Genomic DNA, 15,908 nt, shown 5'->3' with positions numbered 1-15,908 from the left:
CAGTGTTGACAAGTTACAAAAATAAGTAGGTTCTGTTGAAAACAAAATTTGGCACACCTAACAGAAAAAGATTAACTGTTAACATGTTAGTACTATTTCATTAACAATGTAAAAATCTTCTCACCACTGCCAACACTACCACAACAAACCAAAGCAAACTTGGAGAGTTTCATCCATGAATTTTACAATGAGGAAAGGAAGGAGTCTATCAGTCTCACATTCAGCTTACTGTATGGGACACACTAGTTTAATTTAGTAGGCTATAAATGAATAGAGGATGGGAAGCTGGGAGGGTGCTGGGTTTAGAGGGTCAGCTGGAGGGTGAGGGTCCTGGTGAATGTGTATACATTTTCAAAAAACACAGAATCATGTATGGGCCAGGAGACAGGACTGAAGCCCAGAGGGCCAGCAAAATGAACAGAAATATGCAGCCTCAGAAGGTGGGAGGTAGGGAGATGGGGAGACCCTCTAGAAAGTACCAGAGATCAGGGAGTGAGAGACTCTCAGGACACAGTGGGAGTGGCCTTAGATGAAATGCCAAACAGAGGGAAGAGGGAACTCAAAAAGTCCACCTCCAGTAGTAGATAGGGCCTCAAGAAGGACAGCGTTACTACCCACAGTCAAAATTTCTGTCCTAGAACTGTTTCTGTCTAAAAGAACTGCAAGGACAAAAATGGGGAGAAGAGACTGAGGGAAAGGCGGTCCAGTGATTGGCCCAACTAGGAAGACACCAAGGCCTGACACTATCATTGATGCTATAGTGTGCTTACAGACAGGAGCCTAGCATGGTTGTCCTCTGAGAGGCCCAACCAACAGCTGATTGAAACAGACACAGATATGTACACCCAACCATTGGACTGAGGTCAGTGACCCCTACGGTTGAATTAGGGAAGGATGGAAGATGCTAAAGAATAGGGAAATCTTGTAGGAAGAGCAGCAGTCTCAACTAACCTGGACCCCTGAGAGCACCCAGACACTGATCCACCAACCAGGAAGCATACATGAACTGGTCTGAGGATCTTGGCACATGTATAGCAGAGGACTGCCTGGTCTGGCCTCAGTGGGAGAAGATGCACCTAATCCTGGAGAGACTTGAGGCCCCAGGTAGGGAGGAGGCCTGGGAGTGGGGGAGCATCCTCTTGGAGACAGGGGGAAGGAGGAATGGGATGAGAAACTGTGGGAGGGGTGACCAGGAGGGGTAACGGCTGGATTGTAAATAAATTTAAAAAAAGATAATAGAAAATTTCAAAAAACAAAAAGTATTTAAAAAGTAAAGTAGGAAGAAATATTTCTCATTTACATTTGAAGACAATTTTTCTGAAGACTAATATTTCTCATGAGCAAAAGTGCAATAATTATTCCATGTATATTATATATTATATAGCATATATAATATATAGTGTATACATGTACATACTATATTACATACAAGCTTTTATGTGTCAAAAAACCCTCAGTATGTGGTTAAATAAGAGGGGAATAGAATTGTGATATTGGAGAAAATAATATATTCAGAAAACCAAATTTTATTCATAAAAGTTGCCCTTTGTAGCTAGTTTGGGGGAATAAAAACGGAGAAAAATATGTACTTAATTTTTAGTAATTTTTAAAATCAACTTTAATCAGTTTTATAATGGCTCTTGGGTACATGTGTGTCATTATACCCTGCCTCGACAACAAACAAATAAACTGGTGTGAAATTCTTATTAAGTTCTAGTAAGTGGTAAAAAGTAACTCCTTTTCTCACTATACATAATCAAAGAGCACACACATTCCTGTGAACTCAAGACAAACTTGTAGGAAAATGTGATATGTATGTATATAACTACTAAAGAAGGGTAAATGGGCCAGCAAGGTGGCTCAAAGGGTAAAACCACATGACTTCCATCCCTCAAACCTCTAATATCCAGAGGCAAGCTGTGTCACATGTATACCCCTACACCCACATACATAAATAAAACACAATAAAGGTAAAAACATGTGCTTATTTGCTAAGAGGTTTTTGATGTTTAATATATAACTAGTAAAAATGTGGTGAATTTCTTGCGAATTACTTTGTCATTTTAATTTTTGAAAGATTTGTATATGCTTACAGAAGACAATCTGTATACAAGTCATAGAAGAATGACCCAAGACATTTACATAAGCTAAAAGTATTGAGTTTGAACCAATTTTATCATTATTTATATAATATAATCATGCGTGTGTGCGTGCATGTGTGTATATATGTGTGTGTATATTCTCATGTGGTTAAATATGTGTAAATATTCTCATGTGGTTAAAGGAAAAAATATCCTCCAAATATAAAAAAAAGAAAAAAATCACAGGAATTATAAAACTGCAATGGTTTTAAAACCCAAACTATTTGCTGATGGATTTTTAACACAAACATAAATGAGTCTCCTTTATAATTCAACAAAGTGGTATAAGTTTACACTCCATGATCCCAATGAATCTTTTTCTTAAATGTAACTTGTGAGTCTTTTATTTGTAAACAGGTCTATCCCTGCTTGAAGTCATGAATAGAAAGAGTAAACTCAATCTCTGTCTCAGTGTCCTTTGCTCCACATCTTGTACTTGTAACTATTGAACATCTGTGGGATGAACGTGGAATCTCAAGCGCAAATACCCAATCAATAGTGTATACCATTTGTAATGCATATTCAGGGTCTGGCCATCAGCTCTGCTCTTTCCTCCCATCACTCTATCAGTGCTGGTCTTCATGATGGGTGTTCAGCAGGAGAGCAGACTCTACCAACACGATACACCAGTTACCTCACTCTCAAATGCTACATTAATCTCCAACTTTGAGATACAAGGATGCAGCAGATAGTCATCCTTTACCTGGTAATGTTGCTGAAATCAGCCAGGAAACTGTATTTTAGGAAAGGATGACCAGTGGTATTAACTATAAGAACGAGGGTTTTATTTTCTCTAATAAACTAATACCATCGATATCTTCCAAAGTTTTGTTAGCTTTGGAAGTGAGCCACAGTCCCCATTTGGCCACTCTGAAAGGTGTGTCGTTGTTTAATTTTCATTACAACCAGGTTATACTTTTTGATGTGGCTTGCTGTAAACATTTGGCTCAAAGGTGGACAAAATAATGCTAAGCTGCCAAAGAATAAAGAATACAAAATACCCCAAAAACTCATTTTTATTTTTAATGTATGTGACAATTTCACACACACACACACACACACACACACACACACACACACACGCACGCACACACACGTCCTTATTAATCACCTAGACTTAAAGTGTAGCTAAGAAACCAAAGAGAAACTTACCCTGGCTTTGTGTCATTGACTACACAGTGGTAGGTAAATGTTCCAAACATTTGAACTCCTAAAATCCCATACAGAAGAAGGAAGAAAAGGAGGAAAATTGAAACACTCCATATTTGTTCTCCTGACCGCCTAAGGAAAAGAGAAAAGTTAGATAAAATAAATTAAATGTCCCCCCTTCCTAGTTTTCATAAACAGTCTCCCTTAATGTATGCATCAAGCTGTGCTTACTTTAAAATGTTTGTAATTCTTGTCCTTGGCAGTTCAAATCGGAAATAAATCCTGAAAGCCCGGATCATGATGAGTGGCCGTGGGATTCGCAGCATGCCCCAAGGTGACATCTGATCAACTATGTCAGCTATTTCAAACACCTACGTGAGAAGAGATGGACAAGATGAGATTTCCCCTTAACATTATTTATTGCATGAAATGTATAGGTATCACAAGAATGCACACCCTGTTGAATTTAGCCTTACATTGTATTCCATCAACAAGTATATCTCTATTTATAGCTACTTTAAGAGAAACAAATATATAAACTAATGAAAATGCCCTTAATCTCCATTTTCTAACTCTTCAAGCCATAGTTTTATTGTAAAATAAAGTGCCAACCTTTGAGTTATTTCTCACTAGTAGTGTCTTTGAATATCTAGAAAAAATAGGAAATGATGTAAAATATTATTGAACTATGGAAAATGAAAACTTTCTGGCAGAAGCAAAATAGTAACACACACCCAATCATCTAACATACCGTAGGTTATTATACAGAAAGAGCATATCAGCACATGAGGTGAAATCAGGCCACAGAGATGTGCACTTCATAAGAATGAGTAAGGACAATCAATCAACACCCACTATGAACAGTTGGAAAGATGATATGCACACTTTTTATTCTGAATTTTTATTATTAATTAATTGTGTGTGTGTGCATGCACACGCACACACACATGTGGAATATTGCACAAGTAAGTGGTCAGACACCCTGAAGGGGTCAGTTTGTTCCTCCCACTATGGAAATCCCAGGGATCTAACTCAGTATGTGAAGTTGAGTGACAAGTATCTTTAAGTGATGAACCATCTCACTGACAATCCTTATTTTGAATTGACTAGGAATGTGATTCATAATAGTCTACCAAAGTTTAACAATAATGCATTGATCAATTTTTTTGTTAGAAAGGTAAATCACATGGCTTCTTAGTAGAATCAAACTAAAAAATAATAAAATAAAATAATCAGAGAGTGACATAATGACTTTTCTTAAGTGTAAAATCATGCCTGCAAAGATACAGGAGACTGAATTAGTATCCATTAAAATCCCCTATTAAAGCCTTTTCATACATGCTTTCTATTTACTATTATAAAGCACTTATATTAGTAATGTATTTGGTATTGACATATATACATATAGATATACATATATATTAATAGTTTAATCTGTTTTAATGAGTACATATAGTGACCAGAACTTACAATTTTTAAATTCAATTTTAGACTTAAAATTTAGATATATCACTCTATTTTATTTTATTTCAGTGACAACATGCTTATAGTTGTTTTTAAAAGAACTACTTTTAATATTGATATTAATTTCTAAGAACTCACAAGTGTAATCAACATTAAAATTTGAGAATTTAAATACTGCAGTTAGAGTTTTCTACCCATGCACATGTAAACTAAACAATGTAGAAAATCACACAATCACATTTGAAATGTATTCTTTAATATTTCTAGTTAAACTCTGAATGCAAGGTCAAACATCTCTTTTCAAAACATGATTTGAACATATTTAATTACCTGTAATACGAGAGAAACCCAAAGGCAAAAGACCATGAATCCATCAAAAACACACCAGCGATCTTTCACATAGGAGCTATCACCCTGGAAAAAAAATCCAAATGGATAGTCAGGCAAAAAATTATACGTGTGTGTGTGTGTGTGTGTGTGTGTGTGTATGTATATATTATGGGAATAGTCAAAGCCATCTACAGATTTTTTTATCACAATGGAACAAACTTTCAAAAGGGTATTTTTAGAATTTTAAAATGCTATTTTTTTAAGGCAAATTGTTGATTAATCATGAGAATTTGAAAAACTTTGAGTTTAGGATGTAAAAAGAAAAGCATCCATTCTCTTAGCCTCACAAACCCAACATGTAGTAACAGAACCAATAATTGTTTTGGGTCCCAAGACAGTGCTTGTCTCATAAGCCCCAGGACAACAGGAAGCCTTTAAAACTGCTTGACCAATCACAGCTAGTAGGGGAAGTAACTGGTAAAAGATATTAGGCAGTAACAGTGAAGAAGAAATTTTCCTTAATTTGCAATGAAAAGAAATGTTCACCTTAATTGGGAAGATACTGTCAAAGAAAATGAAGACATACTGCTTTCATTATTAATAGGGTTTCTATCCTGAAGTTAGAACGTATATTTCAATGAAATGATATTTGAAAAGAGAATTTCCCTCTGGAATAACAAAGTGTCTGTAAAAATGGATGGCAGAGAGGACTTGGGCTCTGGGCAGTGAGAAATTGTCGTTCTTGTGAAGGAGGATATGAGTTATTCAATACTTGTCTGTCAGTTTGTGTAAAGGTAAACAGTTGAAGGCTGCCGATCAATTACCCAGTGTAAGAAACTATCTGAAAGTGTCTTGCAAATATTTAACAAGGAGAAGTAGAGGGATATATTTTTCAGTCTTGCAAATATTTAACAAGGAGAGGTAGAGGGATATATTTTGCAGTCAGGAATGACATGCACTGCTAGCTTCATGAGCATGTGATTTATTGCCTTTCCTTTCCAGAGCCCATCTGTTGGTATGTCTTAGCATTATTATTTATTACTCCAACAGTATTCAGTAGATGTGCGCTACTTTTATCTGGATCTACTGCCAGATAAGAAACAAACAGCCGAGACTCATTTGAAGAATTCAAACTTCAATACTTGCCATGACCTTCAGCACATCAAACATACATTATTAGATTGGCTGACCTTTCTTTAGGGATTTGGCAGTAGGAATACTTCTTGGGGGAGGGATTAAGGAAGGTCGTTAAAGAACTTCTCAGGCACAAATTAGATCCCAGTGTTCATGGATGAAAATCCCTCACTCTTTACTTACCAAAAAAACATAATAGGAACTCTCAGCACAAAAAGGGCCTGAAAAGAGACCACCTGATTCTTCACAAATCCTTGCCAGCTGCTGACTGAGCACAGCCTATCTGCCAGTTCTGACTCCTCAGGCAGGCCTCTCCAAAGTACCACCTGCTCCGTGTGTGTGTGTGTGTGTGTGTGTGTGTGTGTGTGTGTGTGTATGAGTGTATGGATTTGAAAACAAATAAATAGATCCTTCTCAATCTATATTCTATTACATGTATGTATATCTTTTCAGGTATGACAATTTAAGAGAGCAAGGAGGACTATATGGGACGATTTGGAAGGATGAATGGGAAGGAAAATGGTGTAATTATAGTATAATCTCAAAAAGTAAAGAAATAATACAAATTTTAAAAATGAACAGTTATTCATACATCACTCTACATGAGCAGACAAACACAAATTTCAGCCTTGTAAGTGAACAAAAATAGCACCCTTTTGCAACTTGTTGTGTGTTAATAGACTGGAGAATTGAGAGGCAATGTTGTTGGCAAGTGAATTAAATAGGAAAAGTATTAGATGCAACTTTTTAGAAGACAGGTGCTTAATCAATGTTTTAAAAACTTTGATTTAATTGACCACAGCAAAGCAATTCACTTGAGAAATATGAGTTTTTCTAAATTACCTCTGTGGACAGACATATTTTTTATTTGGATGTTTTTATCCCTAAAAATGTCTATATCTGTCATGAAACTATAAAAAAAAAACCAAACATGCAAACATAAAACTATATAACAATAAAATTTAAATTAATTACATAAATTTATTGTGACAGGTGACATTTTGCTAAAATGAACTCTGTAAAACTTTCATTTTATGTATAAGACTGGATGTTAAACAGGGCTTGCTCAGAGCTGTCTTTTATGATATGCATATTGGAGAACTATGTACTATCAAATGATGAAGCTATGGTCTAGATTTAATGTCATAAAATCAGTAGTTGGTGGCAGTTGTTTAACTACTACAATCAAGATAATGAAAATAAGTGAAAAATATTTAAAGTTTGGTTAAAAACAACCAGATCTCAGATTTAAAAGAAACATCAGCTAGTAGTTAAACACAGTTTTAATGTGCTTTCATGTTCTGACTACTTTAAGATAATATTAGCAATGCAGAATAATGAAAGCTGACAGCACATGTGCATCTACTGTAATTATTCCCAGTTAAAAGCAAAGATATACTTATTTGGTTTTAATTTGTCATTTCTTATAGATTGAAATAAAAATATTTTTTTAATTTTGTAAGCAGTTAACTACTCAAGTGTTAGTAGAAGTTAAAAATATTAGAAATACTGAATCTATAGTTTTAGAAACAAATTGTAATTAATTTTACTTTTAAAATATTAATTTAACTTTGAACATTCAAAATTCATTCATTTCTTGTCCTGTTCAGATAGAATGAATTGATTGCTTTTATATCATGTTTACCTTTGTTTGTTTTATTTTTAAAGTATGCAGAACAATATTCTTGATAAGAAACTCATATTCCAATCTATTATATAACTAAGAAATAAAAAGGCTTACTCTAAGAAAATATTGTAGCTTTGTTTTATTCAAATTGGAGCCTTAAGAAATCATCACATGGTGAAATAAACCATAAAGCATTTTACCCACAATATACAGTTCACTCACAGAATTTACAGAGGCTGCTATATCCTGGGTGACCAATATAAACAAGTGACAGGGTCGTTAGAGTCCTCTAGTGGACTACAGAATACAAAGTAGGGTTGGCATGTCCAAAGAAGTAAAATTACCCATCACCAACCTTGTTCCAAGTTGAACTCCCAGGATAGCTACAACTTAACTTTTTGACCAATGCCAACATAAATCTCACACTTTGGAACACTTTATAAAAGATCTGACAATTTTGTGAGTCATCTTAAAATCCAGTCATTGAGGCCATTGCAGGTGCTCGCTTCTCCTATGAACTAAGGCTTTTCCTTAATATAGAAATTACTAATATATTGCAGTGAGAAACTGAGATGAAATCTCAGGGAGGAAACCCAAAAGCAATGACTATATCTGTAGGAGTGTAGCTCCTAAGGTTATTAGTTGTATTTTCTGTATCTGGAACAAAGTATCTAACAAGAATTAACACAAGGAAGAAAGGGCTGATTTTGGCTTACAAGTAGACTATATACCTTCTACTTTTCTCTTCTTTTCTTTTATTAAAAGCTTAATTTATTTTTATTTCCCAAGGGTACCAATCAGATATACATATTCTTTCTTTGTAGTTCCTAAATTCCTATTTCTCTCATTTCCTCTTTTTATCCTGTTATATCTTGAAAACAATCCAGGTTTATGAAATCCAACTTAATGTCACCATGTGCTGACTTTATAATGTGAAATTTACCTTGTGTTCAGTACATAAACCAATGTTGAAGTGCCTCCTTGAGGGTCCATAACCACAGTAACCACGGTACCCCTTGGCTTTAGTTTTGTAGATTGCACAATGCACTCAACCCTGGACTCATGAAGAATATATTTAGAGCAACTAGCTCCTTTACAAGTATCAAGAGATATAAGATTTTGTACATTGTAAAATGTAAATAAGTTTAAAAACATCCTTGTGTGACAAATCTCTACTAAATTTTGGAGTTATGCTCTTTAAAGTTTTCAATCTCAATAAAGTAAAAGTACATTGTATTTGGACATTCATAAAAAATATTATTACTGAGTTGATTAAAATACTCAATGTACTTAAATGACAAGAAACACTCACCTTGACAATTCCCCGTATGTGCATTTTTGCTATCATCTCTGCAGTGTAGAGGAACATCAGTAAAGTGTCCAAGGTGAAGGTCACATACTGCAGAGGAGGATAGTGCTCGAAGGTCATAGGTGTGTTCATACACACTGAGATGACGCTGATGATGGCACAGATGCGCAGCAGAGAGTGCACCCACTGCCATAGAGGCCAAAATTACTTTGTGACACTATGATCTGAGACCTTTTACTTGTCTTAGAAAGCATACTATTTGGAAAACATAATACTTAGGTTAAAATCGTTCATTAGTGCAGCTGGTGAGGAAGAAGAGAATATCTACTGAGTTCATATAGCACACTCAATATTTTCACACATGTTATAGTGCCAGCTTCTCAAAGCAGCTTATTTTCCATGTGAACATACGAGGTTTAAGAAATATTCCTGTAGTGACACATTAATAGGAGCTATACCCAAGGTTAATTTGAAAGCTGTCAGATCACTTTGTATGAAATTCTTGTTCTACTACATAATGTAGCAATTCACTCACAATGAACCTAGATGTAACTTTTTTTTGTCCCTATGAAGCACCCAGAATTAATAGCCATGTTCTATTTACTGTTATTTTCCTAATGTATTACAGAATTGTACACCATATCAGATCATAAATGATTTTAAAATGGAATGATATAGAACATTCCTATATGTAGAATTTTAATAAATGTATCACAATAATTTCCCTATCTAAAAAATAAACTTCTGGGCCAGTGAAATTGGGCTTGACATACAAGCCTGCTGACTTGAGTCCAATCCCTGTTAAAGGAGATAATAAACTTTAAAAAGCTGTCTTTTGATCTCCACACATCCACCTGTGTGTGTGTGTGTGTGTGTGTGTGTGTGTGTGTAATTTTACTAATAAAAGTAAAATTAAAATCATTTATAAAATTATTCTTGTAGAAAAATGATAAGTGAGGCTACCTCTTTTTTTCTGAGAAAACATTTAGTGCGTATTTAGCCTAGAATTTTTTTAATTTAAAATTACTTTTGTGCAATTCTAAATACATGTTGATATGCTGTCTAAAGATTTTAACTAATCCTAAACTAATAAGAAAAATAAAACAATAGCTATTATATTTAATATACTCACATACAATCTTTCATTGCAAAAGTAACACCTAGGATAAAAAAAGGTTAATTACATCTATATGCTAACCTCCCAGAATTAACACTGCTACTGAATTATTCAGGGCATAGTTTTCAAACATAATTTAAGTGTTATTTATTGACTACTATCTTGGATATATGTGTATCCCAACATGTCTATGTGGTCATGTTAATTCACTAACTTTACACTCCTGTTTCAGGTATATAGCTTGATAATAGATGGATCATGAACCTTCATAAACCAGCAAGCCCTTAGACTGAAGGTGAATGATTGGCAGAACTTTGAGAAGACTCAGACAGACCATGTAGGGTGATGAGTAGATTTGACCAAGTATAAAAGTATTTACATAAAAACATATTCCCAGAAATTCCATAGCACAGAAGATATATATATATATATATATATATATATATATATATATATATATATATTTCAATGTAATTTAAGGGTTGATGTACTCATGTTTTCAAACAGCAAGTTCCAAAACACACTTCAATGAATGTCACAATATAAATTCAACCCTATCTAGGTTTCCTCATATCAAGAATCTAATTACCAGCAGATTTAAAAGATGAGTTATTTCACAATAAATTGTCTTTAATCTTGAATAATTTTAATTAATCATTAATAATTTCAGTTAGTGCCTCTGGGTTTACACATAAAACTTCATCTTCCAAAATTTTTAGAAAGTTGTGAATGAGAGAGTGATCGAGCCGTTTTTTATTCTAGTCTGTTTAGTTCTCTAAATATGAATAAAAGACCTTCTGTGCATCAAAAAATGCTGGGCTCTGGGCACATACAAATAAAAGTATCACCAACTCATAGCCAGTTTGTAAGCAAAGTAGAGTTCATGATGAATGGAATTGTCCCTCAATATCTGTCCCCACAAATGGTGCCCAAATATGGGGAGCCTGGGTACCTTCCACAAATGAGTAATCTTTATGTATAGCTTACATATATACTCTGACATAGTTTAAACAACCTTAGGACAGTTCATAATACTTAAAATTATATACAATCCTGATGTACTAATCACTTTCAGAAAGAATGAGAAGAAAAATACATGTGTTCACTATAGATCCAAGTTCTTTTCAAATATTTCCATTCTGTGTTTGGTCCAAAGTGGGTACAGAACAGAAGGCCAACTCTCTCTCTCTCTCTCTCTCTCTCTCTCTCTCTCTCTCTCTCTCTCTCTCTCTCTCTGTGTGTGTGTGTGTGTGTGCATGTGTACTCATGTTTATAGATAAGTCTAACATTGGATAAGTTGACAGAAGAGAAATTCATTCTGTCTGTCTGAGGAAGTGGCAAATGAGGATATGAAATCCAGGTGGCCATAAGGGACAAGGTGGGTTTGGCCTATTAAAGGAGATGAGATGGGACCTTAAGGGCCAGGCCACATGCATAAAAGATACTGGATAAGCCAGACAGTATAGGATAGCAGAAGATGACTTCTAAGCCTCCGGTGGATGATATAGAGACACAGGAAAGGGTGGTTACTGGCCAGGAGAGAGTCTGCTCACAAAGAGCTGTCAATGTAATGACAACACATTTTAATTTTTAGTGGGAGTCCTAGGGATATTTCAACAATCATAAAGCAGAAGGATGTCATCAGAGAGGGCAATATATAAAGACACGTGAGCCCACTATGAAAGTCGCCCAGGTGCATCCAATGAAGCTCAGGAAGAAGTCAGGCTGACTATCTTTGCCCTGCTTAGGGGAGGATAAGGCACTGAGAGTGCTTCAAGTCAATTTGCTTCAGTATTTACACTATGAGTTTAAGAAGGAAGTCATTCCTACTTTGCTGTGTGGAGTTGAATTCCCAGAACTTAAGAGTGAATTCCCTGGCTCATTCAGTGATGCATGGCATAGCAGGTTTTCCTCTCATGCTCAGCATCTATGAACTTGCAAGACACTAGGCACATGTTCTGAGTCACAGATTTGAATCAAAGTAAGGACTATTCAGAAAAGGATACTCTCTCTACAACCTTATCCACCTAAGTAAATCACAGTTGGACATGATAAAGAGCACATGTAGTTAAGAGTAGTTGTTTATCTTGGGTCATCCTGGGAGTGGTATTATCTCTACATTGTGTGATCTGAGGATAATGTATCCAGAGCAGGGTGAGGATGAGAAGGCAAAGTGCAGACCTCTTGCACTGTCTGCATCTTCCTATGGGAGAGACTCATAGCAGCCCCTTGCCTTCTCAATTTGAATCATACCCAAACCAACCACCAGATGCCAAGACTCATTCACTTTCCACTGCCGCTCAAGCTGCTAAAAGCCAAAGAAATATGAGTTTTGCATTTATGAATGAAATTTTCCTTATATCAGCATGTGCTTCTCCAATCTACAGAAAGGTGACTTACTGGCTTATTAATCCAGAGTATGTCAGCATTGTCTGATAGAGATTCATCAGGACCGAAGTCAGTTACTGGCTGGGCTTCCACCCTGGAACTCTGCTTTCTTTTAAGCATGTTGAAGTTAGCTATGGGAGGCAGGTACAAAATCACAGTCTGGCAAAAGGAAAAGAGAAAGCTTTATTAGCCATTTAACCTGCTTCCTTTCCTCTGAAAAGTATTGAGTCTTTATGCATGAGTTGTGCAGTGGTAGGTCATACACATGCTCAATGTATATGACAAATGCGCATATTTAGATAACAGGAAAAGAATGAGGTAAAATTGATAAAATAAAATCCAATTTTTCTCTTTCAATCTAATAGAAAATCGTATGTACTTCCTAAATAGTTTAGAGACAACTGGTGTAAAACAGCCAGAACAAACTAACGTCTTATAGGGAACACAGATTACTAGGAATTTCTTTGCTCTATGGGGCTACAACTATGGCCATAATAACAGGGATTTTTCCCCTATTATTTCAATATGTCATTTACATGCTTCTATTGTTCCAGTCATAATTCCAACACAACTTCTTAATGTTATTCTTCTCAGAAAGGCTGAAAGCCACAGAGAATAGGGAGAGAAGCTCCAGCAGTTGGAAGCTTTGTCAGTTTGGAGTGCAGAGACCTTCTAAAGTCGACTTGCTCTTCTAAAGTCAACTCTTCATCAACTGCACGAAAGTCAACTTTATCAACTGTATACACACGCACACAGATACACACAGACATGCAAAGACACACACAGATACACATACCACCACCACCACCACCATCACCACCACCATCTATGGACATTGTTACTACCTTCTAAAGTTAGCAGCCATTTAAGAAGGGCCTACTATCCATCAAATGACAAGAGCAGCATGATATAAGAAGAACTGTGTTCAAGACACAGGTGCCTGACTACCCTTCAATCCTAAGTAATACTTCTTACTTGATTAACAGATACTGTGCCTTCTTTATCTGTTTCTGGATTTTTAGACATGCTTTCAGTCTGTAGATCTGGCTTGCCTGGAACTCATTAAGTAGTTGTGGCTGGCTTGGAAACTGTGACAACCCTCTTTCTTCTGTTTTCACATTTTTGCAAAATTGTATACAGTATAACCAGCACATTGGGTTCAGCCTTTTACAAATGTGGCCCTACACTGAGACATGAATGCACTCTAGATTTAGACAAGAAGGATCAGATGGCATTGAGTGTTAAAGAGAGAAGAATATATGATAAGTTTTGCACATGTATCTCTTGCTCCGTTTAGTAGTAGCATTTTATTGAATTTTAAAATTGGCCTGACAGGAGAAACAAAGTATCTTTTGGATTTGGATTTTGTTGTTGCTGTTGCTATTGTTGTTGATGCTTTTAAATTTTTGTTTGTTTGTGATTGGGTCTTGAATACATATATATATATATATATATATATATATATATATATATATATATATCCTTGCTTATGTAAACCCTGTTATGTAGACAAGGCTAGCCCCAAACAGTCAATATTCCTGATACCTTTGTCTCTCAATTATTGGGAGACAGGAGTTCATCATCATTCCTGGTTCAGAAGAAATACCTTGATGTTATATGTATGCATAAAAAATTCCAGCCATGAGACAAGTGATGACATTACAAATGATACCTAAGAAGACTTGAGATTAAAAAGAAGTCAAGTATGATCGTGAAGCCTCAAGTGTCACACGACGGCCATGGAGCACTCAGCACACTTAGGAACACAACTGAAGGCAGATGACAGAGGACATCACTCTCCAGGCAGGAGACAGCAATGGGGAGGTCAAGTCAGGAAAACGTAGCCATTTCAGCACCAGGAAAATCCACTTACTTATTGCCTGGTACTGCAGGAAATTGGAGGAAGAAAAACTCATTAAGGACAATGTTTCTCCCCTTAGATAGAAGAGGAACAAAACTTACTTGCAAGGAGTATAAATATATGCACTTGCAATTTTCACTGGGAGGGAAAATGAAATACAGTTCAGAACAAGAAATTTCAAATATGCTTCTGTGTGTTTGGGGGTCCACTTTTCCTTATTACATGTTCCTCAATCCATCGGAGAAGCTGGCTCTCCCTGACCCTCCTGTTCCCAGAGAAAATCAAGCTACTTGTCTTTAAAATGTGCTAGGTATTTCCAAACTGTTGTTACTTTGAACACTGAATTTAAAGATGGGTTTTGCAGTAGTTTTCACTAACTACTTTTCTTTTACATAATTTGAGTTAGGGACTCTTGATATCCCATGTAAATGTATGCAAAATATTCAAATGATACTTATTCTTTGATTTACTGTGAGGTGGGGTGGGGTGACATCTGGCAGCCTTAATTTGAGATGTGTCTTAAATGACAGGCTCCTACTTATTCAGAGAGTGGTTGCAAAAATATTTTTGAAATCCTTTAAAAAGACAAAGGAGGATGAAAGTGATTCCATAAAGGCATTCAAATATTAGACAATGAATTTTAGAGAAACCTAACCCTATCACTTTTCCACAGAGACAGAAGAGATTGATGGACATGAATTCCATGTACCTTTTATTACCAATATTCTACCTGAAGAAAACATTGATTTTTGAATGATTTATCTACAGAAATATGCATAATTTATTTTTTAAGTATCCATTTGGCTATATTTGGTACATCAAAAACAGTTAGACTATAATTGAAAGACACCAGCTGTCTGTCACTTCGTTGATGTTTTTTTCAACTTCTGCCAAAACATCACCATATCTGACAGTGCCCATGAAACAATCTGTCCAAACTCCAAAGAATCCACACATACACATTAAAACTTATCAAGGAGCTTCAGAATCACTGGAAGTTTGACTATTTATATAATATTGAGCAGTACATAAAATATTCAAGCAATAAATCACCATGATTAATGCTCATATGATCTCACAGAAAATGAGGTAGCATGCACAGGGCTCATACAAATCTGCACCAGATGGGGCCCTAGAGTTTAAAGGAGAAGCGCACATATGCCTCATTCATCCCTAACCCAGAAGCAATATTCAATTGGTAACCACTTACAAATAAAAATTTTATTTCTTCCAAGAGGGTCTCACTGAGGAAACAAATTACTCTTAAGGGCAGGCTGTATACTCCTCAGTAGATGGCCAACCGGAAACAAACTCAAAGGTAACTCTGGAGGTTCCTTGTTTCATAATGCTGTGTCAGGGCTTTTTTTCTTTTTTAAAAAATTTAATTT

At 35.6% G+C, this 15,908-nt stretch overlaps 1 protein-coding gene across 4 annotated transcripts in view; it reads right to left on the bottom strand.

The window, feature by feature from the left end:
- Nucleotides 1–15,908, bottom strand: part of Nalcn (sodium leak channel, non-selective) — a 276,023-nt gene that overhangs the window by 239,513 nt on the left and 20,602 nt on the right. For all 4 annotated transcript variants that reach the window (XM_076930524.1, XM_076930522.1, XM_034498721.2 and 1 more), the window contains exons 2-6: nucleotides 12,672–12,818; nucleotides 9,158–9,340; nucleotides 5,085–5,168; nucleotides 3,522–3,661; nucleotides 3,294–3,422 (exon numbers count right to left, since the gene is read on the bottom strand). In XM_076930524.1, coding sequence (XP_076786639.1) covers nucleotides 3,294–3,422; nucleotides 3,522–3,661; nucleotides 5,085–5,168; nucleotides 9,158–9,340; nucleotides 12,672–12,779 — 644 coding nt within the window. In that variant the 5' untranslated portion in view covers nucleotides 12,780–12,818. The remainder of the gene's footprint in view (nucleotides 1–3,293; nucleotides 3,423–3,521; nucleotides 3,662–5,084; nucleotides 5,169–9,157; nucleotides 9,341–12,671; nucleotides 12,819–15,908) is intronic.

The sequence above is a fragment of the Arvicanthis niloticus genome, chromosome 3, assembly GCF_011762505.2.
Source record: "Arvicanthis niloticus isolate mArvNil1 chromosome 3, mArvNil1.pat.X, whole genome shotgun sequence".
In the NCBI taxonomy this organism is placed as follows: Eukaryota; Metazoa; Chordata; class Mammalia; order Rodentia; family Muridae; genus Arvicanthis; species Arvicanthis niloticus.
The sequence above is the reverse complement of the archived record's forward strand: the minus strand, read 5'-3'. Positions and strand labels throughout refer to the sequence as shown.